This window comes from Phyllostomus hastatus, unplaced genomic scaffold, assembly GCF_019186645.2.
Source record: "Phyllostomus hastatus isolate PE091 unplaced genomic scaffold, TTU_PhHast_1.1 phas_scaffold_78, whole genome shotgun sequence".
In the NCBI taxonomy this organism is placed as follows: domain Eukaryota; kingdom Metazoa; phylum Chordata; class Mammalia; order Chiroptera; family Phyllostomidae; genus Phyllostomus; species Phyllostomus hastatus.
This window is the reverse complement of record NW_025334041.1, coordinates 85,532,822-85,560,457: the sequence shown is the minus strand read 5'-3', so window position 1 is coordinate 85,560,457 and position 27,636 is coordinate 85,532,822. Positions and strand designations below refer to the sequence as shown.

At 46.8% G+C, this 27,636-nt stretch overlaps 2 protein-coding genes across 3 annotated transcripts; both read left to right on the top strand.

Moving 5' to 3' along the window:
• The first annotated feature begins 1,174 nt into the window (after positions 1–1,174).
• CD207 (CD207 molecule) lies at positions 1,175–5,819 on the top strand. Its single transcript, XM_045828787.1, has 6 exons — positions 1,175–1,250; positions 1,348–1,464; positions 2,884–3,258; positions 3,816–3,967; positions 4,946–5,061; positions 5,627–5,819. The coding sequence occupies exons 1-6, from the start codon at positions 1,175–1,177 to the stop codon at positions 5,775–5,777; spliced, it is 987 nt and encodes a 328-aa protein (XP_045684743.1). The 3' UTR covers positions 5,778–5,819.
• A 5,960-nt stretch (positions 5,820–11,779) lies between these two features.
• On the top strand, positions 11,780–22,059 carry CLEC4F (C-type lectin domain family 4 member F). 2 transcript variants are annotated; one of them, XM_045828216.1, is made up of 7 exons: positions 11,783–11,968; positions 12,811–12,927; positions 13,146–13,241; positions 15,199–16,308; positions 19,770–19,921; positions 20,836–20,954; positions 21,622–22,059. In XM_045828216.1, the coding sequence occupies exons 1-7, from the start codon at positions 11,908–11,910 to the stop codon at positions 21,767–21,769; spliced, it is 1,803 nt and encodes a 600-aa protein (XP_045684172.1). In that variant the 5' UTR covers positions 11,783–11,907; the 3' UTR covers positions 21,770–22,059. The 2 variants fall into 2 exon arrangements, with proteins under 2 accessions (XP_045684173.1, XP_045684172.1); XM_045828217.1 differs by lacking the exons at positions 12,811–12,927; positions 13,146–13,241 and having other exon boundaries at positions 11,780–11,968.
• The last annotated feature ends 5,577 nt before the right edge of the window (positions 22,060–27,636 follow it).

Here is a 27,636-nt window from a genome sequence, read left to right as displayed (position 1 = left end):
AAGTATTTGCATAGAATCTGTTATGTACAATGTTTCTCAGATTTGGCAGACCTCAAAACATGAAAAGTTGCTCAGGAGAAATATTAGTCCTTCACTGAACCCCAAATCAGCTCCTCTCTGCACTGAAAAACTCCTACATATGAAAGAGCAGTTTCTGGTCTGATGTTGCTGAGCCTCCCCAGTTTGAGAAGCTCACAGGTGCAGGAAGCAGGGAGGAGAACCCAAGTCTTACATCAACATTTTGCATGTCCAAGCCCCATTTTATAAAAGGGTATATATGTATCATCTAAGATGCCTTAATAACAAACTAGATATTATCACAGTGGTTTCCTTACTGATCTCCCTGCTTGTGGGCTTTCCACACCCTAATTTACACTTCTTACCATGGTCAGAATGATCTTTCTACAATGTCCTGTCCTTCTCTCTCCTGCCTGAAGTATTTCATTGGCTCCTTATCACCCATAAGCCAGAGTTCAAGCTTGTTAACATAATCCAAAAGGATCCTCATGATCTGACCTTAGGTGCCTCTTTAGCCCCATTGTCTCTGCACTCCTGTCATAGGCTTCATACTCCACCACCACCCAACTACTTACAGTTTGCCAGGCACTCCATGCTGTCTTATGCCTCTATACTTTTAATATGCTAGTCCCTCTACCTGGAACTTTTTATCATTACTCCTTTCTCTGTATTTCCTTTCAACTATGGTTCCTTTCTTGTATTGTTATAATCATCACCCTGTATTTTAATTTATTTGCTCAGGTCTGTCTTTCCTTTCAGACTGTGAGGTGCTTGAATGCACAGACTGATTTATTCCCTTTGTGTCCAAGTACCAGGCAGTGCCTGGTACTCAGAAGGTAGTCAGTATGTATTTGTGGGAATAATGGATGGGAGGATGGATGAGGGATGAGAGAATTAAAGAGTAGGATAGCCTTGGGACAAGATGGTTAAAGTGTTCATGTCATAGACCCTTGAAAGAAGAAGGCAAGTGGCCTCTTCCTAAAAGCTCAGACATGCCTGTGGCCTAGAAGAGGCATGGTGTCTAAGTCAGGAATATGGAACTTGGGGAATTATACAATGACCTTTTGTGGGACTCACTTCCCATTTCCTCTGTATAAAAGTTCCTTGGGGAAGCAAATAGCCAGAAGCATCTGTGCGGTAGGGGTGAGTGCGCAGGATGAAGGCTGCAGAGAGTGAGGTCCCTGACGCGCACTTCACTGTAGACAAACAGAATATCTCCCTCTGGCCCCGAGGCAAGCACCAGTCCCTGCTCAGAGCCTTCTCAGTTCTCTGTGCCCAAATCCACCACATGCTGGTGCTTCAACAAATGTTCTCTGCTTCTTTCAACAGAGCCTTCCCCCAAGATGGGTTCATCTCTGGTTTCGAGGAAGCATTGCTCAGTCCGTGCTGCAGTCATCATCCTGACGCTGGTCCTGCTCGCCTCTGTTCTGCTGCAGGCCATTCTCTGTGAGTCCTCTGGCTTAGTCATCTGGGCCTGGTCCTTCTCCAGAGCCAGCCAGCTTCCTCAACATCCACACCCTCTCTTCCCTGCTTTCCAGCGATCTCTCCCACCAAAGGCTTTTTCATTTGCCTCATTTCATTTGCCTCTTTCCATGTGCAGTCACAGGGTCCATGTCCTCAGTAAAACAAGCTTCTGCTCTTTCTTTCCCAATTGCAGGGAGGTTTCTCTGAATCAGATCAGCACTTGCATGCTTGCGCTCAAAGAAAATGTTCACCTATTTCTTTATCTCATGTCATTTTTCTCCTCCCTCTCTGAGCTCTGTGTCCCTTTGATCCAGAGCCTATGGGCAGCTCCCAACAGTGAGTGAGATGTTTCCTGATGTCACAAAGGGTGGAGTCCTAACTGTATCTTCAGCTCCAACTGACTAATGGAGAACCTGACCAAAAGCCAAGTCTCCATGGTTCCTCCCCTCACCAGGAGGCCTGTGGCCTAGAAGAGGCACAGGACCACTTTGTGCTCTCTTCATTCTCCTGTTCCCATGAAAATTAAGTTAAAAGAGGCTTCCTACTTCTTTGCTGAACGTGTGACTTTCTCCTTCTTCCAGCTTTGATGAGGCTCATAGCCTCTGGTGCTGGTAAGGCCTTCATCTTCCACCAGCTCTGCAGAAGGCAGAGGAGGGGAACACCTGTCTTCTCCCTTCCTGGCTTCAGGACATATTTGATCTCAGACTTGGAGTCTCTAAGCCGAGTCTCCACTGCTTGGATCCCTCTTGGTTTACTTTTGGTCTCCTTTCTGTCACCAAATTTGTGTCCTGATCAGAGTGTGACAGTGGGAGGCATAGGGGAAAAGGAGAAATGGTTTCATAATTCTCCTTTTCTGTGTTCTCTGGAGAAGTCACTTCCAGATTAGAAGTCTGCATGGCTGGCTCCCTCCACAGTCATGAAGAGCCTGTGGACAGATGTGGGAGGGGTGGTGCTGCTCTCACAGATGGTCGATGCAGGAGTCTCTGAAAGTGGGGTGCTGGGAATCAAATGATAAGGCCCAAGGGATGCAGGGAGGGTACCAAAAGGGTGGTTGAGGGCATTTCTTTACCATATGTGCCCTGAACATGCAAAGAAAATTTAGGACTGGGTTATAATCCCTGCTTCTGTTTGCCTGTGAGGTCCTCTAATAAGAAGCCTGTGTTAATCAATCTTTGCATTACATGCATCTACCAGAACTCCTGGCATATGGTAGGTGCCAACACATGTTGAATAAATATATAGATTATGAATGAATGTTGGGTTGGCAACGGATCCTTGGGTTGAGTCTTTGGGAAGCTTGAGCCTATCCCCTCCTTTCCTTATCTTTTATTGCTGTGATAACATTCCTACTTCCATCACTAGGGATCTCCTTGACCAACTTCTTGACTTTCTCAAATCCAGATCCCTGGTTTATGAGCACACTGTCAGATGTAAAGAACAATGCCCAGTTGCTGGAAGGTCGTGTGGATAACATCAGCACCTTGAGTTCTGAAATTAAGAGGAACAGAGGCAGCGTGGAAGCAGCTGGCATTCAGGTCCAGATGGTGAATGCTAGCCTGGATCATGTGCATGCTCAGATCCAGAAGTTGGAAACTGGTATGAAGGAAGCCGATGCACAAATCCAGATGTTAACAAGAAGTTGGGAGGAAGTCTATAATTTAAATGCTCAAATCCCAGAGTTAAAGATAGATTTGGATAAAGCCAGTGCTTTAAATGCAAAGGTCCGTGGACTCCAGAGCAGTTTGGAAAATATCAACAAGTTGCTCAAACAGCAAAGTAAGTGGCTCATAAAAGAATATTGCAAGTGGCCCACGGGACCTTGCTGGTCTCAGGCATGAGGACATTGGGCTGGTGTGTGTGGAGGGAAGTGGGAGAGGAGCAGGGCAGACATGGCCGGAGAGCTTAGAAGAGAGGGCTCAGCATTGGGGTTGAGGAGGACTTAGAGGCTTTTCAGGAGAAAAAGGATCAGGAAGCAGCTTTGGCTCACACACAAAGGCACGGAATATAAGAGCATTAGGGAGTCTCTGTCCTGGCCCAAACCCAGCCATTTTTCATTAAGTTTCTTACCCAGAGCCCAGGGTCTCAGCCACATGTGATCACCAGTGGAGAATTGCTTTTCTGTCATAAGAGACGGATTCTTGATCCATCATCTCTGAGCCCAGAGACTCTACTGATCTCAGTTGGACTTTCAGGATCTGAGAGAGTGTCCGCAAGGACCCTAGAGCCCAGCCCCATCCACTGCTGTCTCTGGGGTCCCACTCAAGTGCCCCCACCTAGCCGGCACCCAGAGGACACAGGAATAGCAGTGCTCACCTTTCACCCTTGTTTTCCAGATGACATTCTACAGGCGGTTTCTCAAGGCTGGAAGTATTTCAGGGGGAACTTCTATTACTTTTCCCGTGTCCCAAAGACCTGGTATAGCGCCCAGCAGTTCTGCATGTCCAGGAATTCACACCTGACCTCCGTGACCTCAGAGAGCGAACAGGTGAGTGCTGTTTCTGTGGGCTCCAGGAAGGAGGTATATTAGTAGCTGTATTAGCTAAAATGGGCAAGATTATGTGGCAGTGACAAAAATTCCCAAATATCAGTGACCTAAAAATGAAGGATTACTTCTCACGTTTACTATGTGTTTAGCAAGGGCCAATAAGGGGTTTTGCTCATTGTGGTTACTGAAGGATCTAGGCCAAAGGAGACTCCATTTTGTGTATGTTTCCACAATTGCTGAGGCAGGAAAAGGAAATACAACAAACTGTGTGCTGTCTCTGCCTGGAAATAACAGGTATCTTCTCTGCTCACATTTCATTTGCAAAGCAAATGACTTAATACTCCCAGCTTCAAAGAGAGCAGGGAGGTACCATCTTCCTGAGTGCCCAGGAAACAGAAATAATTGTAATTAATAACACTACACCACCCAAGAGATCTCCTACCTGCTGAGGCAGAAAATTGAACAAGCAAGCCCCTTCCACCTGGGAGGTGCGCTAGCAGGGCAGGTAAGAGCATGGGCTCTGGGGTCAGAGGAGAGTCCCAACCCCATCTCTAACTAGTCCTAGAGGAAACACAAGTAATAATAGAAACTACCTAAAAAAAAGTAAAAGCTGTATAACTATATAGTTTCTTGTACATCTTAAGTGCTCACTAAATTTACATATTAGTATTTGGCCATTCTCCTGGGCTCCTTGCTCTGGGCTTTGGCTAATTTGTCTTGTGCTCCAGCACCTGCTTCCTGAGGGCAGAAAAGCCTAAGTCCTGAGTCTGTTAGTTGCAGGGCAGAGACAAATCAGAATTTGGAAGATGCACTCTGGGCTATGAGCAGGGACAGGAAGAAGCTTGAGAAAGGTCACTGTGCATAGAGTGCCTGTGGGTTCAGAGGCTGTCACTGAGGGCAGGCGAAGAACACCCAGAGAGACAGAGGCTCTAACTCGGAGTGATGGTAGTGTCTCTGCTCATCCTGTCTTCCCTACAGGAGTTTCTGTACCGGACAGCAGGTGGACTCTTCTACTGGATCGGCCTGACCAAAGGGAGTGAGGGGGTCTGGCACTGGGTAGATGACACTCCATTCAACAAGGTCCAGAGTGTGAAGTAAGCTCCCCAGAGACCTCCTTCCCAGCCTGACTCTTTTGGGTCAGGTCCAGGGCAGAAGGGTGGGGTGATATTTCCCTCTGACTACTGAGTTTGGGATTCTTCCCTGTCCATGGGTGGCAGGAGCACTGAACTAAAATCTAGTTCATCTCTGCCACTAATTGGCCCACAGCCAATGTGTGAGCCTCTCTGTATCCTCTGGGGTTTGGCAGCATGGCTCTCCAGCCAGCTTAGGTGGGAAGCCCCTTCTAAGTCTAGGTATCAGTACTGTGGGCTTGTGTAGAGCCTTGAGAGAAATGGGCTGGTGATGCCTTGGTGTTTGCAGAGGTCTGGGCACTGCTGCTATTGAGGTGTTGTTGCTTCTTCTTGCCTGAGCTAAGTAATGTATGTGCACATACCTAATTTGTGGGTGATTGCAGGCTTAGAGGTTGACAGTTTACCAATTCTCTTTCTTTCAGGCCTGGGTTCAAAAACTTGTGACATTAACACCTAGGACCAAAGCTAAAGTTGAAGTTACTCATTTCTTCACTGGAAATAAGTTTTTCTCCCCACCCTCTTTTGGCAGGTTCTGGATTCCTGGTGAGCCCAACAATACTGGGAACAATGAACACTGTGTCCATATAAAGATGTCCTCACTTCAGTCATGGAATGATGTTTCCTGTGACAAGCAGTACCTTTTCATCTGCAAACGTCCCTATGTCCCATCAGAACTATGATAGGACTGGCTTCCAACCTGACACTTGGAGCTCCAGTGTGTGTCAAAGTCAAGGAAGTGCCACTTTGTCCTCCCTACTCCAAGGTGACTTTGCACCTTAATTTTCCTTGCTTCAAAATTGTTCCAAAGGCATCTGGCATCTGTCTGCCTTGGAAAGTTCTGCAGTCTCACAGAGGCAGCTGGAATGGAAAGAAGGAGGCAACTGGAATAGAAAGAAGATCTTGGGTTAAAATGGGGAGGGGATGGTTGAGAGGACCAAACCACCTCATTAAGGTGTATCAGGACCCATAATTTGGGGCAATAGCCTGGGGTTTTGCCAAGATCTGGGTGCTGTTGCTACTGGGGTGTTTTGCTTCTTCTTGGCTGAGCTAGGTAATGTATGCCTGCATACCTAATTGTTTTTTGGAAAGACCATACAGCAGCAGCACTTCAGGTAGGTAAGCCTAGAGGCAAAGAGAACTGTTAGAAGAATAATTGAGTCCCTTCACAGAAGCCTCAGTTTCATCACAAGAAAGTTGCTTGAGACACTCAAGCAATTCTCCTGGTACTGGTACTCAGCACTTTTCCAGCGGATCCCCCAAATTCCTACTCACCTGCTTAGGTGGTCATTATCTCTGGGAAGAGTTCTGCTCTTGGGGATTCTGTCCATGCCAAGTGCCCATCATCCTCTTCATCCACATCCTCTGAGGTCTGCATCCTTTCTTCCCCGGGACAGGCTCAGCTTGTTCAGATCAAGGGCTGGCCTGGAAACATGTTTTCTTTAGAGCTGGATCAGCACCCACTCGGGCCCAGCCCCTCTGCCTCACCAACCTGCACTGCCTCTTTCTTCTGCATTTCCTCCCTTCCCACGCCCCATGCAGAGGAAGTGGCCCTCAGTACCTGCAAGTTCACCTCCAAGCTTCATTAGAATAAAATGCTGCCTGGGTAAAGTTCTCCTCTGTGTGCACGTTTTATTCCTGGGTGTGGAGATGAATGTGCAGGAAAGGGCATCTGCTTTGCCAGACGTGAAGGTCTGGGGTATCCTCAGGGGAATTCCAGCTCCAGAAATGCCACGGAATAAGAGCAGTGCTTACCCCTGGTTTTACCAAAATAAAGGAGAGTGAGGTCTGAAGTGTCATGTCTTTCTCAGTGTTCTTTCCTCTCAGAGGTTCACTGGACCATCTTCTGTTCTCTGGCTTTACTCCCAAGGTGGAGACACCTCAGGTTTCCCACTCTTCCCAGAGACCCTGTTCATAGAGACCCTGTGCAAATCCAAGGCCAGTGGCTGAGGCAGGAAGCCAGGCAGCACCAGACGGGAGGGGAGCAGAGTGAAAGCAGAGGGGTGGCTCAGCAGAGTGGCCCACTCCTCTTCAGGGGCCTGCAGAGGGGACGTTTTTCTTCAATGCAATAGGCTGTCTTCCAGATTGTAGACTTCTTGTGTCCTCACATGGTAGAAGGGGCAAGCAAGTTCTCTGAGGCCCTTTTACGAGGGCACTAATCTCTTTCATGAGATACCATCCTCATGACCTCATCACCTCCCAAAGGCCCCATGTCCTACACTATGATATTGAGGGTTAGGATTTCAGAATATGAATTTGGAGGGGGACACATTCAGACCGTAGCAGTCACTGTGTGCAGCCCACACTTAAGGAGTGAGAGCTGTGTTCTACTTTTTTAAGGATGAGGCATCTACAGATATTATTTGGAATTTTTCTGCATGGGAGATTGATTGATTGATTGATTGATTGATTTATATCAGTATAAATTCATAGATTGTATACTGTGGGTTATAATCCAATAATACAATATGTATTTTTAACTTCTTTTTAAATACGTTTTATTGATTATGCTATTACAGTTGTCCCATTTTTTTCTCCCCTTTATTCCTCTCCACCCTGTACCCCTCCTCCCACCATCATTCCCCCACTTTAGTTCATGTCCATGGGTCATACATATAAGTTCTTTGGCTTCTCCATTTCCTATACTATTCTTAACCACTCCCTGTCTATTTTGTACCTACTATTTATGCTTCTTATTCCCTGTACCTTTTCCCCATTCTCCCTCCTCTCCCTCCCTGCTGGTAACCCTGCATGTGATATCCATTTCTGTGAATCAGTTCCTGTTCTAGTTCTTTGCTTAGTTGTTTTTTTTTTTTTTTACTTTGGTTGTTGTTAGTTGTGAGTTTGTTATCATTTTACTGTTCTTATTTTTGATCTCCTTTTTCTTAGATAAGTCCCTTTAACATTTCATATAACAAGGGCTTGGTGATGAACTCCTTTGACTTGACCTTATCTGAAAAGCACTTTATCTGCCCTTCCATTCTAAATGACAGCTTTGCTGAATAGAGTAATCTCAGATGTAGGTCCTTGCTTTTCATCACTTTGAATACTTTTTGCCAGTCCCTTCATGTCCGAAGTTTTCTTGTGAGAAATCAGCTGAGAGTCTTATGGGAACTCCTTTGCAGGTAACTCTCTCTTTTCCTCTTGATGCTTTTAAGATTCTCTCCTTATCTTTGATCTTGGGTAATGTAATTATGATGTGCCTTGGTGTGTGCTTCCTTGGGTCCAACTTTTTTGGGACTCTCTGAGCTTCCTGGACTTCCTGGAAGTCTATTTCATTTGCCAGATTAGGGAAGTTCTCCATTATGTTTTCAAATAAGTTTTCAATTTCTTGCTTTTCCTCTTCTTCTGGCACCCCTATGATTTGGATGTTGGAATGTTTAAAGATGTCCTGGAGGTTCCTGAGCCTCTCCTCATATTTTTGAATTCTTGTTTCTTCATTCTGTTCTAGTTGAATGTTTATTTCTTCCTTCTGCTGTAAACTGGTGATTTGAGTACCAGTTTCCTTCCCGTCACTGTTGGTTCCCTGTACATTTTCCTTTATTTCACTTTCTATAGCCTTTACTTTTTCCTCTATTTTTTGACCATATTCAACCATTTCTGTGAGCATCCTGATTACCAGTATTTTGAACTCTGCATCTGATAGGTTGGCTATTCTTCATCATTTAGTTGTATTTTTTATGAAACTTTGATCTGTTCTCTCATTTGGGCCATACTTTTTTTTTGTCTTGGCACACCTGTTACATAGTAAGGGGTGGAGCATTAGGTATTCACCAGGGCAAGGGAACCCACATCACTGCATTTTGGTGCTGTATGTGCGGGAGGGGTCAGAGAGGCAACAATGCTGCTTGTTCAGCTCTCAGCAGGTTTTCAGTCACTTCTTCTGATACCCACAAGCAAATTGGGCCCTTCTGGGGCTGATTACCGGGTGGGTGGGTTTGTGTACGTTCTAGGACCCTGTAGGTCTGTTCAACGGACTCTCCTGTGAGGCTGGGAGTTTCTCCCACTGCTACAACATCCACAGGTTTTTTCAGTCAGAGGTTTTGAGGCTTTATTTCTCTGTGCTGGAACCCTGGGTTGTGAGGTCTGTTTCACTCCCCAGTTGTTTCTCCTAGTTTATACAAATGCAAATGTGGGACTGCCCAGTCCACCAGTTGCCACATCGCCCACCCCAGTCCTCTGGCTGCTGCCTTGCCACAAGTCCTCTCCACCTGGCTGCCCATCACTGCCCCTCCTACTGGTCTGGATGAATGTTTTTTCTTTAACTCCTTGGTTATCACACTTCCATACAGTTCAATTTTCTGGCAGTTCTGGTTATTTTTTGTTTTTAAATTTGTTGTCTTTCTTTTGGTTGTGCAAGGAGGCAAAGTAAATCTACCTATGCCTCCATCTTGGCTGAAGTCTCCCAATAATACTATATATATTTTATTGATCAAGTTCTTCTAGCTTTGTCCACTGGGAGCTATTTCATTTGACTCCTGTATCCCTTTGACATATGTTTATCATTTTTTGAAAGCATCTCTTTACTTTCTGAAAGTACAAGATACTCCAGGCTCATTTTGTAGATTTCTTGCCTCAGTCCTGGAATGAGATATTTCTCCAAAAAGGCCTGTTTTGTTTTTTGATTTTTTAAGAATGGTATTAGAACCCAATATGTGGGTGCCACTGCTATTGGGTGTTGTTGCTTCCTCTTAGCTGAGAGATCTATGTAATGTAATGTGTGCTTACCTAATTGGTTTTTGAAAAAGATCATTATGCCTGCAATGTGGTAACAGGACTTGAGGGAGGCAAGACTCCGGGCAGGGAGAACCGTTAAACGACTAACTGCTAGATCTAGCCACTCTCTGGAAGACAGCTGCCCACCTCTGCTCTTAGGGGTTGATATGAATGATTAGAAGTCTTCTGGGGTGCCTGAACCTAGGGATCTGCACGTCCAGGAGCATGGCCCTATACCCTTTAGTAGGCACAGGAAAAACCAATGCGTAAGAGGTCCCAGCCAATGAGTGGTTCTAATATTAATGTATAAAATGTCCATTTACTATTTTTCTGGCCAGAGAACAGGGAGACTCCTTGGCAAGGATGTAGCAGCCTCCTGGCATTTCTCTCCTGCTGGAAAGTGAGAGAAGTAAGAGCTGGGAACCAGGAGTTTGGGAGAGTGGGTCCAGGGAAGAAAGTGATAGAGGAGTGGTGCTGATCACACCTCTGAGGCCACCATGTCTGCAGGACTATACATCTCTTCTGGCCTAGGCTCTACCCTTCCAGCTGAGCAAGGGTTTCCCAAAGTTTTTCTCTGAGGCTCCCTCAGCTTCTCAGGCCCTAGGAGGAAGCAGCTTCTGAGTGGGCCTGGCCTAAGCTCTTCCCATGCATGGGGAAATAGAAACCAAGCCAGGCCCTTTCTCTTCTGCCACCACCCCTGGGCCTCAAATGGGCCTCTGGAGAGGTACTTCCAGCAGCTCCCCTCCTGTGCAGAGGGGAAAAGGGCATGGCAGATGCTCTGGGGTCTCAGGCAAAGCTGTTGACTTCTCCAGCAATGGATGCTCTTACTTTCCTCCCGTGTCCTTTCCTCTCGGGTCTGATTTCAGGCCAGGAGGTAACTGGCCAACTGATGGTGGCTCTGCACTCTACACATACACACACGCACACACGCACACACACACACACACACACAATCAAAGCATGGCATCATGAACTGGGTGTCCTCACCCTGCATATCAGCTATGTACGCAGTTAGTTGCTGGCCGAACTGACAGTGGCCATCCACGACACAGGCTTTGGACTTGTTAGCTGCTCTCCTGGTCTGGCCTCAGGAGGTGGCACTTTCAGTGGGGCTAATCCACCACTGGACGGGGCTGCAGGCTTCTCAGTTAGTGCTCAGGGCACCTATGAGAGGATGACTCCAGGATCTGAGAAAAAGCCAAGGCAACAGGACGTAGGAACTGAAAGTGAAAATAGGAAAAAACAACACAATGTGGGTAGAACAAGCCATTTGCAAGGTTGTAACTGATGCCTTGTGAATGAGTTGCTGGTGAGATCAGGGACAAATATTATATAATTAGATTTTTATGAGTTAAATAAAATGTGATCTATTTTGATAGGATTGTAATTATCTGATGTAACAGGAGGTCAGGGAACAAGAATCTGCTAGTATCCTCAGAACTGACTTTGGGAGAGGTGCCTTGTTCTGCAAATATTGATTCTGTTGAGCTGACTACTCCCTTAGGGCCATGGGGACTTGGGGCTCATACAGCTCCAACAGGACACCTCACTTCCCTGTCTTCCTAGTCTAGGTCCACAAGCAGCAGGCATATTTTTTATTCTATTGTAGACTCTTCCCTGCCATGCTAGTTGTGAGGTCCTGAGTGGGTAAGGAGACCTCGAGAGGGCGTGAGGCTAGGATCAGGTCAGCCATGGGTCATAAGAAATATTTCCTGCAAAGCTGAGAATGAACCTCTGACCTCCTCCTGAGTTGCTGGTGAAAGTGTTTGCGATTTGGGGGCAGATGCTAGCATTTGGGGCTGGAGTGCAAGTATTGGGGTGATGGGCCTCTGGGAGGGGGAGGGCTGGTGCTGATGGGAAGAGGAAGAGGATAGGGCCTGGGCAGATCGGCGCCTGGGAACCCTGGGGGAGGGGCCCTACTGGGGTGCTTCTGCAGAGTCAGCAGGGGAGGGAGGCAGAGCTTAGGTGTGGTCAGGACCTCCCAAAGAGCATAAAAGTCCAGGGTACCTCAAGCTTCCCTCCCACCACTACTGGCCCACAGCACAACCCTTCAGGGGCCAAGACAGGGAGCAGCATTGGGGAGTGAAGAACGCAGAGATGAGAGGCAACGAGGTTTACTTCTGCACGGACAACCAGACTATCTCTCTGTACCCACAAGGTGAGAAAACTGGGGGCCCAGCCCATCCTTAACCAGAGACTGGCCTGCTTGTCTCCCAGCCCTCCACCATTTGTCTCAGGCCCTCCTTCACAGGCCAGAGCTCGTGCAGCTCTCCACAGTCTGAGCCTCTAGAATGATCAGGCAAGGGCAGAAGGTGGGTGGGGTGAGGACCAAGAACCTGGGGCATACCTCCAGTCTCTTCCTGAAATCTTCCTAGACCCTTTTCTTGGGGATGGAAGCCTGGCAAGAGAGAGGTGAACTTTTAATTCAGAGGGGACTGGTTTTGAACACCATCTCTGTACACTGGGCTGCCTCCATGGGGCCTTGGGGGCTTCAGGCTGGTGTGGCTCCACAGCCCCCAGGCTCCTAGTCACAGCCCTTCTTAGGACATTGACAAGGTCCTTCTGACTGCAGCAGAAAGAGTCTCCAGGACTGACCCCTGTCAGTTTGTGGAGAAGGTAGCAGCCCCAAGGGGCTGTGAGTCTTGCTTTAGTCTGGGTACTTAAGCACGACTGGCCTTGGGACTCAGGTCAGGGTCCCCACTCTGTCCCTCCTTCTCTCCTCCCCACAGCTCCCTCCTCTCTTCTTTTGTTCAAACCACACTTCTGTTGCCCTGCTTGCCTGGGCCAGGCTCTGTGCCCTGTGTACCCTCTCCAGCCTCTGTGTTGCTACCGTATCCCCTGATGAGCTCTGGTGAACTATTCAAAGGGGTTCATTTTCCTTCTCCATGGTAAGTGTGGCAGGTGTTCTCATCCCCAATGGACAGGCCAGGAGATAGGGCCCAAGGGGCTGAATCTGTCCAGCCCACACACTCCTCCTGGACACTGGCATCTTCCCTGCAGGCCTGGACTCCTCGGCAGTGGCTCCTGCTGCCCCCAAGAAGCGAAGGCTTGTTCAGGCTACTGTGGCATTTTTGGTCATCACCATTGTCACCTCCCTTATGGCTCTCTTTTTTGTGGGTAAGCTCTTGGTAATCTGAATCCTACTGACTCCCCTTTTTCCTGCATAAAGGCCACTGACCAAGGGGAGCCTCTCAAGAGCAGAGGCCCATGAGGGAAACTCTGAGGGGTACCCCATGCCGTCTCCTTCCTTCTGGAACCCTGATTCAGGGTGGGGCAGCCTATTCCCCAGGCTCAATGCTGAGGGATTGTGTTGACCCAGGAATGGGGTGTCTCAGTTCTACAGAAACCAAGACCTGAGCTGGCATCCTATGCCTACTCCCAAGAGTTTCCCAGAGACAACACTACTGGGCAGGTCCCTGTGGAACCTGATGGTGAGTAGCCACAGTGGGGCCGGTGGGTGGGAGGGAGCTGGGGCATGCGGGAGCCCAGACCCCAGGATGAGCCTCTCTCCTAACACTCCCATGCCCTTGAATGAGTTTTACTACCCTCCCAGATGGGCACGATTTTTTTTAAGAAAATTATTGAGGTACAATTGACACAAAATAAAGTATACATAGTTAAAGTGCACGAGCCAATAATTTTGACATGGATTAATACCCGTGAAAACATCACCACAATCAGGATGATGAACACGCTCACCTTCCTTCCCCAAGTTTGCTGTGGCCCTTGTCTTCCTTCCCTCCCCCTCGCCCTTCATTCTCAGGCAACCGCCTGTCTGCGTGCTGAGACATAGATCACTTGGCTTTTCTAGAGTTTTATATGAACGGAATAATGTAGTGTGTACTCTTTTTTTGTCCTTTATTAGTCATATGATTTGCAAATATTTTCTCTCAGTACATGGCTTATCTTTTTATTTTCTTAACAAGATGTGAATTTTGATAAAGTCTAATTTATCAACCTTTTTTCTTTTATGGATTGTGCTTTTTGCCTCTTATCTGAGAAATCTGTCCCTATCCTTAGGTCACAAAGACACACTCCTATGTTTCCTTCTGGAAATTTTATAGATTTGGATTTTACATTTTGGTCTATGATTAATTTTAAGTTAAATTTTGTACATGAGAGTCATTTTTTTCTTGCATGTGAATATACAATTGTTTCAGCACCATTTGTTGAAAAGATTAGTATTTCTCCACAAATTGCCTGTTTGTCTTCATTGACATCAATTGTTCATATATGTGTAGGCCTACTTCTGCATTCCCTAATTTGTCCATTGATCTATGTGTCTATCTTTACAAGGCAGAATATTTGACTAGACTTCCTGCACCTTCAAAGCCACCTGGCCTTACCTCAGCACAGGGGCTGAGGCCTCGCACACCTACCAAGGGAGGGCATGAAGAATAGGGCAGGAATCTTCTAGAAAGAGTTCCTGCCTACTTGGATTTTTCTTTCTTTTTCTGAGGGGAGGCTGGCATCAGGAGCTAAAGACCATGTCCAAGATTAGGTCCTAGCTCAAGAGCAAAGGGGGCCAGTAAGACCAGAGGCAGTTGCAGGTGGGTTTGGTGGTTTCCATATATAAAAGAGGTGACAGAGTTTCCTTGAATAACTCCAGGGACCAAGTGACGAAGGCCTTTTACTCAGGTCTTTCATATCCTCAAACTGTTCTGTAGAGACCCTTGTCCTTTGTAACACTGAGCGTGCAGGCCCTTTACAAGGCCACTTTAGCCCCGGGGTCTAGGGCCTCCAGGAGGGCCTCCACTAGAGCCCTGCAGATCGGATCGAACAGAGTGCTTCCTCTTCAAGCACCTTTTTTTTTGTTTGTTTCTGTTTCTTTTCCCATGGAATGTGTGATCGAAAATTCCTGTGTTTGTGGTCTACGCGGTTTTTAGGAAGTAGCAAGAGTGAGTCAGGAGGCTCTATGCTTGGTGTAGAAATATAGCACAGGACTAAATATGGGCTTTATTCATGTCAGTTTTCTTTTTTGTAATGGTCATTCTAATGGTGAAATTTTAAGGGAATCAAATTTCAACAGCTCTGAATGATGTAATCAATTACTTTCAAGTTCAATTACAATGACAAAACAATTGGATCCTTACCAGCATGACTCTTGATGGCAGCAAGTTTACAGTAGGAAAGTATTTTAATCCTTCTGCCCCTCAGTTCATGTGGGATAGTCCTTTATTGATTTCATTTTTTTGGCTCACACTCTTAAGTGGCCCACACTCAGGGTCTCAGTGGCTGCAGTGAGCAGCAAGCTGCTTGAGGAGCACTCAGGGCTGTGTCATAGACCTTCCCCTCGGAAATTTTAGGAGGACTCTGGTTGGCTCGTATGATTAATGTCACCCTATGTAATGGGCCTCTTTGACTGCCTGCTCTGTCTCTTCCCTCCAGATCCCTACCACACTGGCAGGGTGGCAGGACTGCAAGAGACTATCCAGATGTTTAAAGACCATGTGGAGAATTCTAGCACCTGGACTGCGGAGATCCAGATGTTGATGTGCAGAGTGGACAATGTCAGTTCTCAGATCCAGGTGCTCGGCGGTCATCTGAGAAACACCAGTGCTGACATCCAGTCAGTGAAAGGCACTGTAAAGGATGCCAGTACCTTGAGTTTCCAGACCCAGATGTTAAAGAGTTCCTTGGAAGCGGCCAGTGCTGAGATCCAGAAACAGAAGAGAGATCTGGAAAAGGCAAATGCTTTAAATTCCCAGACCCAGAGATTCCTAAAAACCGGTTTAGAGAACACCAGCTCTGAGCTCCACATGTTGAGCAGAGGCTTAGAAAATACCAACAGTGAAATTCAGGCATTGAAGGCAGGATTGCAAATGGCAAATACCCAGGCCCAGTTGGCAAACAGTAGTTTAAAGAATGCTAATGCTCAGATACTTATTTTAAGAGGTAATCTGGATAGTGTCAATGATTTAAGGGCCCAGAATCAGGTTTTAAGAAATAGTTTGAAAGGAACCGATGCTGAGATTCAGAAGCTAAAGGGAAGCCTGCAAAAAGCAAATGATTTAAACTCCCAGATGCAGGCACTTGTAAAAGACAGTTTAGACAACACCAGTGCTGAGATCCAGTCATTAAGAGGTCATCTGGAAATCGCTGGCAATGAGATTCATCTGTTAAAAAGAGATTTGGAAACAGCCACTGCCCAGGCCCAAATGGCAGACAGTCGCCTGAAGCAGACAAACGTTCAGATCCAAGGATTAAAAACAGAGCTGGAAAACACCAGTGCCTTAAATGCTAACATTGAGGTGTTAAACGATCACTTGAAAAATGACAGCAGAGAGATACAGATCCTAAAACAAGGAATGAAAGATGCCGTGGCCTTAAAATCCAAGACCCAGATGTTAGAGAGCAAGCTGCAGGAGGCCAATACTGAGATTCAGAGGTTAAAAGAGGATTTAGAGAACACTAAATCACTGGCTACGAAAGCCCAGGAGGTGCAGAGTAGCCTGGAGACCCTCCGTGCAGCCTTTGCTTTACAAGAGCAGCAACAAAGTAAGTGGGAGGGAGGGGGTTAGCCTGGGGAGGGTTCAATCTCTTGGGAGGGTGGAGACTTCTGTCCCTTTGGCCTTTTGATTATTGCACCATGCATCCCTCAGGGAAGGAGCAGAGGTGCAGGAAAGGGGCCACACCCAACCAACTAGGCTCTATGTGCCCAGGCAGTGGTAGAGGTGGCACAAGCAGCATGGTCCCTCCTCTGAGGTTGTTTATCACCTGGCCAGAGTGACAAAACTAACACCCGGGGAAACAAACTATGTGTGGCAAAGGGTGTGTAAAGACAGTGGGTGCTAGTGGGGCCTGACAGTCTTATATCTAACTTCCTGCGGTCACAAATGGTATAATTTTGATCATGTTGCTTACATTCACTTTTCTCATCTGCGAAGAGGGGACAATAGTATTTGTTTCATAGGGAGGATCAAATGAGTTCACATGTATAAAGCATTTAGCACAGTACCCAGCATTCCTGTATTCAACTGATGAGATTTTTAAAAAAGGATTTTATTTATTTATTTTTAGAGAGAGGGGAAGGGAGAGAGAAAGAGAAGGAGAGAAACATCAATGTGCGGTTGCCTCTCATGTGGCCCCCACTGGGGACCTGGCCCACAACCCAGGCATATGCCTTGACTGGGGATCAAACCAGTGACCCTTTGGTTTGCAGGCCAGCACTCAATCCACTGAGCTACACCAGCCAGGGCTGACAAGATTTTCTGAGGCCCTATTATGTGTCAGGCATAACGATGAATAAGGTGCAATGCCCACCCTTGAAGCTTACAGGCTGGTAGAGCAGCCTTGCACAAAAGGCATGTAGAGAGGCAGAGAGGAGGGGCTATAAGAGTTATGTTAGGAGCAGGTCTAGGAACTGGGGTGCGTGGAAGGGAAAGAAGAATTCTTCTTAGGGTCGATGTCCTCTGGTGAGGGTACAAGGGATGGTGGAAAAAGTTTTGGGGGGAGAAAAGATCAAAAGATGCTTTGTGGAAAAGATGGCCCTTGATCAGAGTCGTGGAAAACCAGTAGGCGTTTGCCAAGCCAATAGGGTGAGAGAGCAGCAGGTTCCCGGGCATGGAGATGTGAATCCATGAGGTTCAGGAAACTTTGAGCAGTTCTGTGTGACTGGACAGTGACCAGGAGGGCAGCTGATGAGGAGCAAGCTGGAAGGGTGGTAGGCAGGAGGCAGAATGGCAGCTTCCAAAGCACAGCATGAAATTCATTTTACATTGTGACACAGTAAAATTATGTGTGTCATACACACACACACATTTCAGAAAACAAAATTTTACTGTCTGAATGCATGTTGATACTTTATAATTTATTTTTAAAAAACAAAAAACACCTTGACACAACTCACTAATGGGTGGATAATTGTAGTTTGAAAGACACTGTGCTGGAAAGGTAGGCATACGTGGAGAGATGCTGGCCAGGTGAGGAAGGCCTCCGAGCTTGGGTTCCATCCTTCAGGAAACAAGTGTCTGTGGACGGGCCCCACGGAGGCTGACTAGATGGGTCTCCTGCTGAGATGGGGAATAAAACAAGCAGAACAGCCAGATTTGGACATGCTGAGTCAGAGACGCTGTAGGGATATTCGAAGGGAGGTCACCTGCAGGCTATCTAGAATGTGGGAGAGAGGTCCTGGCTGTAGATACAGGTGTGGGAGCCTTGGGTGTGTTGTTTCTGGCTGTGGTAAAGGGAACGAAGGTGGGGAGTTCGAATGAGATAAAATGCTTCACGAGAAGAAGGCTGAGAGTGGAAACAGGAAGTCAGCCTTCAGGTGGCAAGGAGGGCAAGAGGTGTTTTTGAAGGAGACTGGAGAAGGTAGTCTTAGAGGCAGGAGGAAAACCCGGAGATAGTTAGGGAAGCCAAGGAAGGACAATTTCAAGAAGGGAGTGGCTAGTCATGGCAAATGCCTTAGAGAGGCCAGGTAAAATAACCAATAATATCCATTGACTCTGGCCAGTTAGTAAGTCAACGGAATGAACTTTCAGTGGAGAGTTGTATGTGGCCTGGAGGCCAGACTACGGTCAGTGGGGTGTGAATGAAAGATATGGTGCACATGTCACTCAAGGAGCTTGTCTGAGAAGAGGGGAGAGCCAAGGCTAAGGTGAGGAGGATGGCAGGGTAGAGGGAGGGATTAAAGAAAAAACATGTATCATCAATATTTACATGATAAAACCTACATATTAATTATAGACAATGTGGCAAATATTGAGAAAGAGAAAGATGAGAAAATAACCACTTGTATTTCCATGAAAATGTTTATATTTTCTATATAACCCCTCTGCTAACATTTAATGAAGCTCCTTGAGAGGGTTTTTTGTTTTTTTCTAGATCAGAATAGATCTGATGTGAGAGAAAGGAACCACGGCCTTCCGGGCTCCCCGTTGCTCACAGCGGGAAAATCCCAAACTCCTTCACAAAGGAAGTGCGATGTGGTGCTCATGCACCTGTCCAAGTCGGTCTCCTACCCCTTATGTACGGACCACGGCAAATGCCAAGCCGTGCTCTTTCACACCTTCACGTGTTTGCATCGACTCTTTCCCCTGCCTGGAATTCTCTCCTTGGCCCTGACCACGTGGCAAACTGTTCCTCTGTCTTTGGAGACTCAGCTCAAGCGAACTCTCACCTAGGGTGTCCTCCCTAAAGCCTCGCATCCACCCAGGTGAAATAGACTATGCCCTCTCTCCTGCCTCTGTCGTGACATGCACACTGTCCTCAGTCAACACATCTCCAACACCTGCCTTATTTACTACATTGTATGTTCCTCGAGGGCATGAATCATGTCTTATTGATCTAGGGATTATAACAATCCCTACTTCTCAGAATTAAGGAATGTTGAACAATGAATGTTGAACAAAAGAATACATGGATGAGGAAGGGAGCCTGCCGTGGCACCATTTCAAGCAGCTGCGGTGCAGATGATGTCAAGGGGCAGAGGTCATGGCAGGGAGGGATGAAACAGCTGAGAGACTCAGGGTTTGTGCTCAGGGGAGGAGCTAAATGAAAAAGTGAAGTCAAGCAGGCCAGGTGATGACAAGGTCCCTGTATGGTCCTGGGTGTGGGTGGCTGAAGTAGAGGGAGATGAAGTCAAGGAAATGAGTGATGCACTGGAGTGGCTGTGAAATCTGCCTCAGGGAGATGGCAGGAACTGAGGTGCAGAGGACTTTCAGGTGATAGCAATGAGTTGGGAAATAGGACAGCAGAGCCAGAAGGCAGGACTCTGTACAGCTCTGAGGGTCCCCAGAGTGAGGGAGCCAGGTGTTCTGGGCAGCAGCTTCCTGGCATATTGGGTGGGCGTAGGCTGGCGGTACAGCCTCCCAGGCTTTGCCCCTGAGGCACTGGGCATCAAGCATTGCATGGGCTTGTGACTCTCAGTGGTCAGCCCCTGGAGAGGTCAGGAAGGCCAGCTCTCGGACATTCAGAGCCAGCCCCTGGTTTTCTCTCCTTCCCAATCTTTGCTCCAGATGAAATTCTCCAGCTGACCATGCAAGGCTGGAAGATCTATGGCAGGAACTTGTATTACTTTTCTTCTGACAAGAAGACTTGGCCAGAGGCTGAGCAGTCCTGTGTATCTCAGGGAGCCCACCTGGCCTCAGTGACCTCTGCAGAGGAGCAGGTGAGAACTTTGGGCTTGGGGTGGTGACAATGGGGTGGATGTGGGATGAGGGACTTTGATGTTTTGGCTTTGCCCCTCTCGGAGCAGGGGTGGGAGAAACTTTCATGTCACTTTTGTCAGGGAGCAAATATTTATTGAGTTCCAATGAACATCTTGCACTGGAGGTAGAAGCACTAACAGTAATCCCCAATGTCCTCAGTGAATAAGGGTGACGCCCAGAGGTCCACAGGTGTCAGCAATGAGGAAGGGCAAAGGGAGGTGGCACCAAATGACTGCTCTTAAAGTGTTGGAAACATACTTTTTTCTCCCCCCACATCCCCTTGTTTAGCCCCTCAGCCTCCTTTCTGGTTGTCGATCTTGATTTTAACATCAGTTAACTTGATGGCTGTAAAGGGCCAATGAGCAGGAGCCCAGGCTTCTTGGTAAGGCCAGATACACACATAGCAGTTTGAGGACCACCAAATGCATCACAGCCTCTGGGTGGCCAGTCTGCCAAAGGTACTTACCAGAACTCCCTAGGGTTATTGACAAAGGACTACAGTAGGTTTGGCACAATTCAATTTACAGAACTTCCCATCCCTGTAGTTCTCCCTGTAGTTCTCTTGTATTTCTGTCAAAGGACAAGGACACACTATTTTGTAAAACAGATCTTAATGAACTGTGGCCAGGTCTTCTTGTCTCAGTAAGCCACACTCCTCATCAGGTCAGCATGGGAGAAGCTGAACTTCTCTTGAAGGGAACTGGCTACTGCCCTGGATCCTGGACAAACCATGGGAGGTTCAGGGAGGGACATAATTCAGAGGAGTGGGCTACTTGCCATGGGGCCAGGACAGGATGACCTGGACTCCTTTTCTACAAGGCTGGGAGAAGCAGCTCCTCGCTCAGTGACAAACAACACTGCCTTTTCTTTACAGGCATATCTGATCCAGTTCACAAGTACCTCCTACCACTGGATTGGCCTCAATGACAGGGAGAGTGAGGGCACTTGGCGCTGGACTGATGGAACAACATTCAATTTTTCTGGGAGCCAACAGTGAGTAGCCACAGTCTGGTGTCATCCCAGGCACTGTCCTGTGCAGGACTGGTTAGAAACTCCCTGTCCTGTGTGCGTGTACCTGTCTGGTGAGTGTCAGTGCTGTGTGTGGTGTGTGTATGGTGTGTGTGTGGTATATGTGATGTGTGTGTATAGAGTCTATATGGTTATGACATGTGTATACAGTGTGTATGTATGATTGTGTATGATGTATATGTGATGTGTTTGTACATGTGTGATGTGTATGGTGTATGTGTGTGCATATGGGCATATTTGTGATCTTTGCCTGGACCCCTCCACAAGATAGGTCCTGGGGTTGGCAGGCAGCTTATGAATGGAACTTCCTGTTTTGAGCTTTTTTGGGGGGCCTAACTATACCCTACACAAGCCTAGTCCCAAGGGTGCTGCCCCCATCACCAGGTATCTGAATGTGAATTCTGAGGTGGGGGCTTATAGCTGCAGACATCCTTTCTGTCCCTTGATCTTCAGTAATGAAGGACAACCTCAGTAGAGCCACCCTCATGGAGACTCTGGTTCCAGCTTTGTTCCCATCCTGGGGCCACTAGGGGATTAGGGACCCATGTCACTTCAGCTTCTTATGCCACAGTGGGAGGTAGGGGGAAGGGACCCTTCTTTCCTCTAACAGAATAAAGCCTTCTTCTTCCAGGTTTTGGTCACAGAACCAGCCAGACAACTGGCACAGTTACGGCAGGGATGAAGACTGTGTTCATATTCAGCAGAAGTGGAACGACATAAGCTGCGATGCCCGCTACCACTGGGTCTGCAAGAAGCCCTTCAGTCAGGGCGTGGCCTGAAACAGGCCAGAGCTGAGAGGTCACCCCCACTGCCAGCTTTGGACCCCTCCCTCAGTGATGTCTTGTGAGCCTCTGAACCCACCTTGTTCTCGGGGGCCTTCCATTTGGCCTTTTGTATTTCCTGCCCTGTCCTTTCAGTATTTAACCCTCAAACATACTTACCTCATGTGACCCTATGGCATCAACAGTTCCTCAAGGCAAGAGCCCTGCTGTGCTTCTGCACCCCCTCCAGCACAAACACAGGCCTGTCAGACAGCAGGTCTTCAATAAATACTTGTTGAATGAACAAAGGCTTTGTACTTGTCTCTGTGACAGCCACCATACTCTCTTCTCCCTGGGTTGGTTCTCCTTTCTCAGTGTCCCTTCTGTCCTGAAACAAGTCTATCCTTGTTTTAAGGCTTTATAGCTAGGAACATCTAGTTCATTTAAAAAAAAAAACAGCAGAGCTTTAATATGTATGACAGGGACACCACAGAGGGTCTAAGTTACCAGGAAGTAACAGCCACCCTGGGTGTTCCCTGCACTTCCTTCGTTGCAGATGGGGCTGGAGCTGCAATTTTCCAGGCCTTTAAACCACTCCGAAAACTTGTTTCTCTCCTGTGTCTGACCTTGTCTCATCTTCGGACTGTTAATTCGCAGAGCCAGATGACTGGCTTTGGCCTCGTCTTTGAGTCCCATTCACCCTTCCAGGGACACAGCTTTCTGTCAGTTTAGCCTAGAATAAGAATTTCTAGAGCAGTTCTTTGCCTGGCCTGGTGGAGTCCCTCCCTTGCAAACACAGGGGAACTTACAATTTCTGGAGCTCCTTCACTGTGGAGCTCCCTCCCTCTCATACTCCTCCCCAAACTCCCATGTTTCTCTCTCCAGCTTTGTGCGACTGTCAGTCCCGTGTGGGGACCTCTTTCCCTGCTCTGTGGTCTGAAAAGAGCCTCCGGGAAGAAACCCAGAGCGGTTTGTGGGCTCCTCCAGGCTGCTTCCCTATCCAGGAACTTGAGTCACAGTTTTGCTCTGCTTATTGCCCACTGTCTGAAAACAATTGTTTTACAATTGTTTGTCCAGTTTTCTAGTTGCTTACAGAAAAAGGGCAGGTCCAGTTACTCCATTATAATCAGAAATGGAAATCCGTTCTATCTTTTATGACATCGTTGGCTGAACAAGACTTTGATCTTTCCATACTCATATTTTCTTTCGGGTTTTCCTTTGTCCTGTTCTTTCATGGCTTCTTAGCTTTTTATTAATCTTAGAAACTCTTCCTCTGTCCTAGGATTGAAATAACATTTTGCTATATTTCTTCTAATACTTTTATGTAGCTTTATTTTTTACTTTTACATTCCTAAACCATCTGGAATTTTCTCAAATATCATTAAATTATAACATATTCTTTTCCACTCACTTGAAAAGCCAACTCTTTCAAATACTAAATTTACGAGTTTGTTTCTGGACTCTCAATTGCATTCCAGTGAGTTCCCTTTTCCTTTATGGGAAACACATCGTTGTATCTATTGTAATTTTATGATATGTTTGGTTATCCAGTAGGGCAAGTCCCCCTTTAACTATTTAGAAAAATTTTAGATCCTTGTGGGACAGGCTTGGTGATGGGTAGATTCTGCTGCAGGGCATGAAGTAGCTAGACGGATTTTGCATCGGAGCACCCCTGCATCTCTGATTTCAACTCATTCGAGTGCTGTGGAAGACTCCTCAGAAAGGAATTCTTCAATATTTTGCCTGGGAAATAGAAGTTCAGCTGCCAGCAGCCTATAGGCCCCAGAGGAAAAGGGGGCTGGGCACCTCTTGGTTTGACATAGAGATGGCCTCTGATCCCCCTGCTTCCTGTCTACTGTGCAGACCTCTCTGGATGTAAACTGCCCTTCTGTGGTGTAGGCAGCTGCCGGGTGTTTCCTGGTTACAGAAGGTGGAGGAGGGGATGAGTAAGCCAGTTCTTCTGTTTTCAGTCTGCCCTGCACCCCTACCTTTGGAGGTAACAGGTACCTCTGAGTTCTGAATTTACCAGGCTGTCCTGATTTTTATTCACGACCCCTACCACTGCAGGAGAGTTCCATTTTCTAGGGTCTGCCGAGTTAGCTCCCACTCATCCAACCACTGCCAGCCTCAAAATTTTGTTGAAATGTCTTGTCTGTTGTTGGTTCTTCTCTTTGTCATTATGAGTTTTTCTTATTTTTATTTCTTTACTGTAATTATAGTAGATATTTGGGGGAAACAGACATGAATGTGTGCATTGAATCTAACTCTTTTAACTGGAAACATTATATTCTCTAATAAGATATAATGATATTAAGGATATGATAGTATATTTATTGTGTATTAACTACTTTATTGAATATATATGTAAGAACTCTGACTAGTTGTTACATATTTTTCTAGTTAATTGCATGGGGTTTCTGGATAAAATTATTTGCAAGTAATGATAACTGGAATTTATGACCTTATATCTTTTTCTTTTGTTCTCAGTTGGTAAAACATCTAGAACAATGTTGCCTAGTACCAGTGATAGCTGGAATGCTTGTCTTGTCCCTGACTATTTCCAGTTTTATACTATGTCACTTGTTGTTAATTTCCGATACTTACCTTCCATAAAATAAAGGAAATTTTCCTTCAATTCTAAATCACCAGAGGTTATTTTCTAAATAAGAATGGGTCCTAATTTTTTCAAGTATGTTTTCAGCATCTATCAAAGTATTAACACAAATTTTTATTCTTTTATCTGTTAGCATAATAAATTACATTAATAATTTCCTAATGATCAAATATCTTGGCACTTCTCAAATAGAATCCTATTTGGTCATGGTAGTCTTTTAATATATTGCTGGATTTGATTTCCTGATAGTTTATTCCATTATATTTTGCATCTATAACAACAAAGATATATAGAAATGGCTTTATTGTTTTCTTTGTATGTAGTTCTATTTTTTAAAGGGTTTTCCTGCCTTATACAAAAAAAGTAGGAGCCAGTGTTAAATACATGTTCTACTTTTTTGGAATTTACTGTGATTTTCTTTGTGGCCTAGTGTATGCTTACTTTTTATAGATTCCATAGGCATATTTTTTAGATTAGGCTTGTACCTTTTGTCATTCAGATATTCTATATCCCCATGTATAATTTGTCTGCTCAACCTGTCAATTTGTCTAAGAGGATTTTTAAGAACACTCATGTTTAACATTTTTCTATGTGTATCATTTTTTCACACTCTTGTATTTCTAGTAGCTTTTGGCATATTTCAGTTGTTTTATGTCTAAGGATTCGTAATCACTAAATCTAATTGAAGAAGTTTGCTTTTTATCACTATTCAGTCAAGGAATATTTATCGTGCCTCTACTATGCACCAAGCACGCTGCTAGGTTTTGGGGATTCAACAGTGAAACAAACAGATAAAAGCCCCAGCCCTCATGAAGCTGGTACTCTAGCTGGAAGCAGGGGTAGTTAGGACACCCAGCCCCTTCTCACAGCCACAGAAAGGAGTCCTGTGGGGCTGGACACTGGGGGAGGTGACATTTTGGAGTAGCAGGCAGCTCTTCCTACCAGTCCAGCCAACGGTGGTCTGGGGTCTAAAGCTGATGAAACAGGGACAGATAAACATGAAGGATTCTCTCCTGCTCACACTCCAGGGTCAATTCTCATGCCCAGCCTGGCCCTTTCTCCCTAGAGGGAGTCAGAGAGGCGGAGGAATTAAGTTGTCTACAGACTGAGTGGAGCCATCTGATGAAACAGTGAGGTCCTCTGTTGTCCTGGGGGGGAAGTGGTCAGCTTGTGATCCTGGAGGGCCTCCCCCACCCTTGCTTGTGCTGTAGAAACCCTATATAGCTGTCCCTCTTGGTGACCGTGGATTGTGTTGGTGGCAGTAGCAGGCTGTGACAATTGTCACCACATCAGCTGTGCTATTGGCACCTTGATGCCCACAGCCTTTTCCCCCAGAGCCAATGTCCCTAGTCTTTCTGGCTATGAGAACCCAACCTGATAGAGGCTGGGTCTCACAGTGTGACCTGGGGGAGAGCCTGACTCTAGCACAGGGAAAAGAAGCCATAGATGACTCCTCCCTGGCCTGGTTTCCTAGGGCCAGGGAACAATTTCTCAGCCAGGATAGTAAATATTCTACAAGAAGATGTCACAGCATTTTTAAGATGATGAAAATCACCACCTTAGAGAGAAATGTACCCATGCTTGCAGTCAGCAACTCCAAGTGCCCTCTCCTAATGCCCCAGCCCTCCATGCTCCTGAATTCTTACAACACTTGGTCCTACATACTGTACCCAGATGTGGGCCCGGGCCTTGGCCCAGCCCCCTTAGTATGCCTATACCATGCCTGCCAGAAAGACCCTCTCCTTTTGTATTGTTCTCACTTATACAGACCACTTATAAGTGGCTCTACCTCTATCTGCTGCCAGCAATTCCTGCAGCTCAGAGCCAACAAACTCCAGGGAACCTGACTATCAGTGAAAGCCCCAGGCCCCATTGAAAATCACAGAAGAGTCAAGAGGCCTGAGTTACTCTTTAAAAGGGTGATTTAGGACAGAGAAGGGACCAACCATCTGGGCCTCAAGAAGGCTTCCTCCTGCAAGGGTCTATGCAGCAGGGTATTCACAGCACAGATGTGCCTCTTAGCTCTCCCTCCCCTCCCCAAATCAGCTGCACCCCACTTCTTCTTGAATCTTCTCTAAGCCCTGCTTGTGTTGTAATCTTACCCTTCAAGATGGCCACAAGGAGTCTCTCTCAATATCTCTGCTACCAGGTCATGGGAATGGAGCCCTGCACCTTGGTGTCCTCTCAACCAGCTCTGACAGCAGCTTTTGCACTGTAGCTCGGCACATGTCTCTGCGTGGGTCACTTCGGATTTGTGTGCACAAGAGCCGAGCTTCTGGACATTCCATCTGGTTCACAAATTGTCTCTGTTACTGCGGTCATTGCTTACAGTGTCGTGGGAGTCATGTGAGGCAGGAGAGATTGGTGGTTATAGACCAGGCTCTGTGGCCAGACTGTCTGGGTCCAATCCCAGTTTTGCCCCTTTGTAGTTGGGAAAACCAGTTACCTGACTTTTGTGTTTCCTTTCTTCTGTGAGAAAATTAGAGTACCCCCATCTTAAGGGTGTTGTGTGGACTCGGAAAGTTACTGCCTATAACAAGTTTAGAATGGTGTGTGGCACACAGATCCCTCTGTATAAGCCTAACTGACTCCTCACTACAACCCTGCGGAAGGTTCTGTTATAATCTCCACTTTACAGGTGGTAAGATAAGGCCTCGAGTGTGAGTGACTTGCCCAAAGGACCTATGAACTCCTGTGCTACAGAAACTCTTCCCTCTGACCGACGACTAACCCTGGGGCCCTGTTTAAGTCTCAGCTCTTTCGTGAGGCTGCACAGCCCACAGGGCTTCACACTTCCACCTGCCCCTTTGTGAGGCTGCCACGCATCTTTCTGCATCTTGTCAGAGCTTGGGGCTACTGACTGGAGCAGACGCATGGCAGCACAAATGAGAACCACTGAGCTGAGTGTCCCTGTGAGGAAATGACCTTTCACTAGCTTCCTGGGGACAAAGACTGTGGGTCTGTTCCTCTTCTCTACTCTTGGTGAAAAAGCACTTCTGATTCACTGTTAACCCTGCTGGTGATGTGGCCTCATTAACCCCAGCTCATGCCCACTGAGGTCAGGGAGGAAGAGCCTCCAGGGAAGTGAAGTGTAGGGCAAGGCAAGCAGAGCATCTAGAGAGAAGCAGGGTCTGTGTGCTGGGGGACAGGGCCAACCAGATGTGTGGGGCTGGGCTCAGTGACCTAGGGAGGAAGGCCACTCAGACCTCAAGGGAAAAAAAACTACGGTGGAGGCAGCAAGCCTGGCTTTTAGGCTTGGCTCTGCCACTGA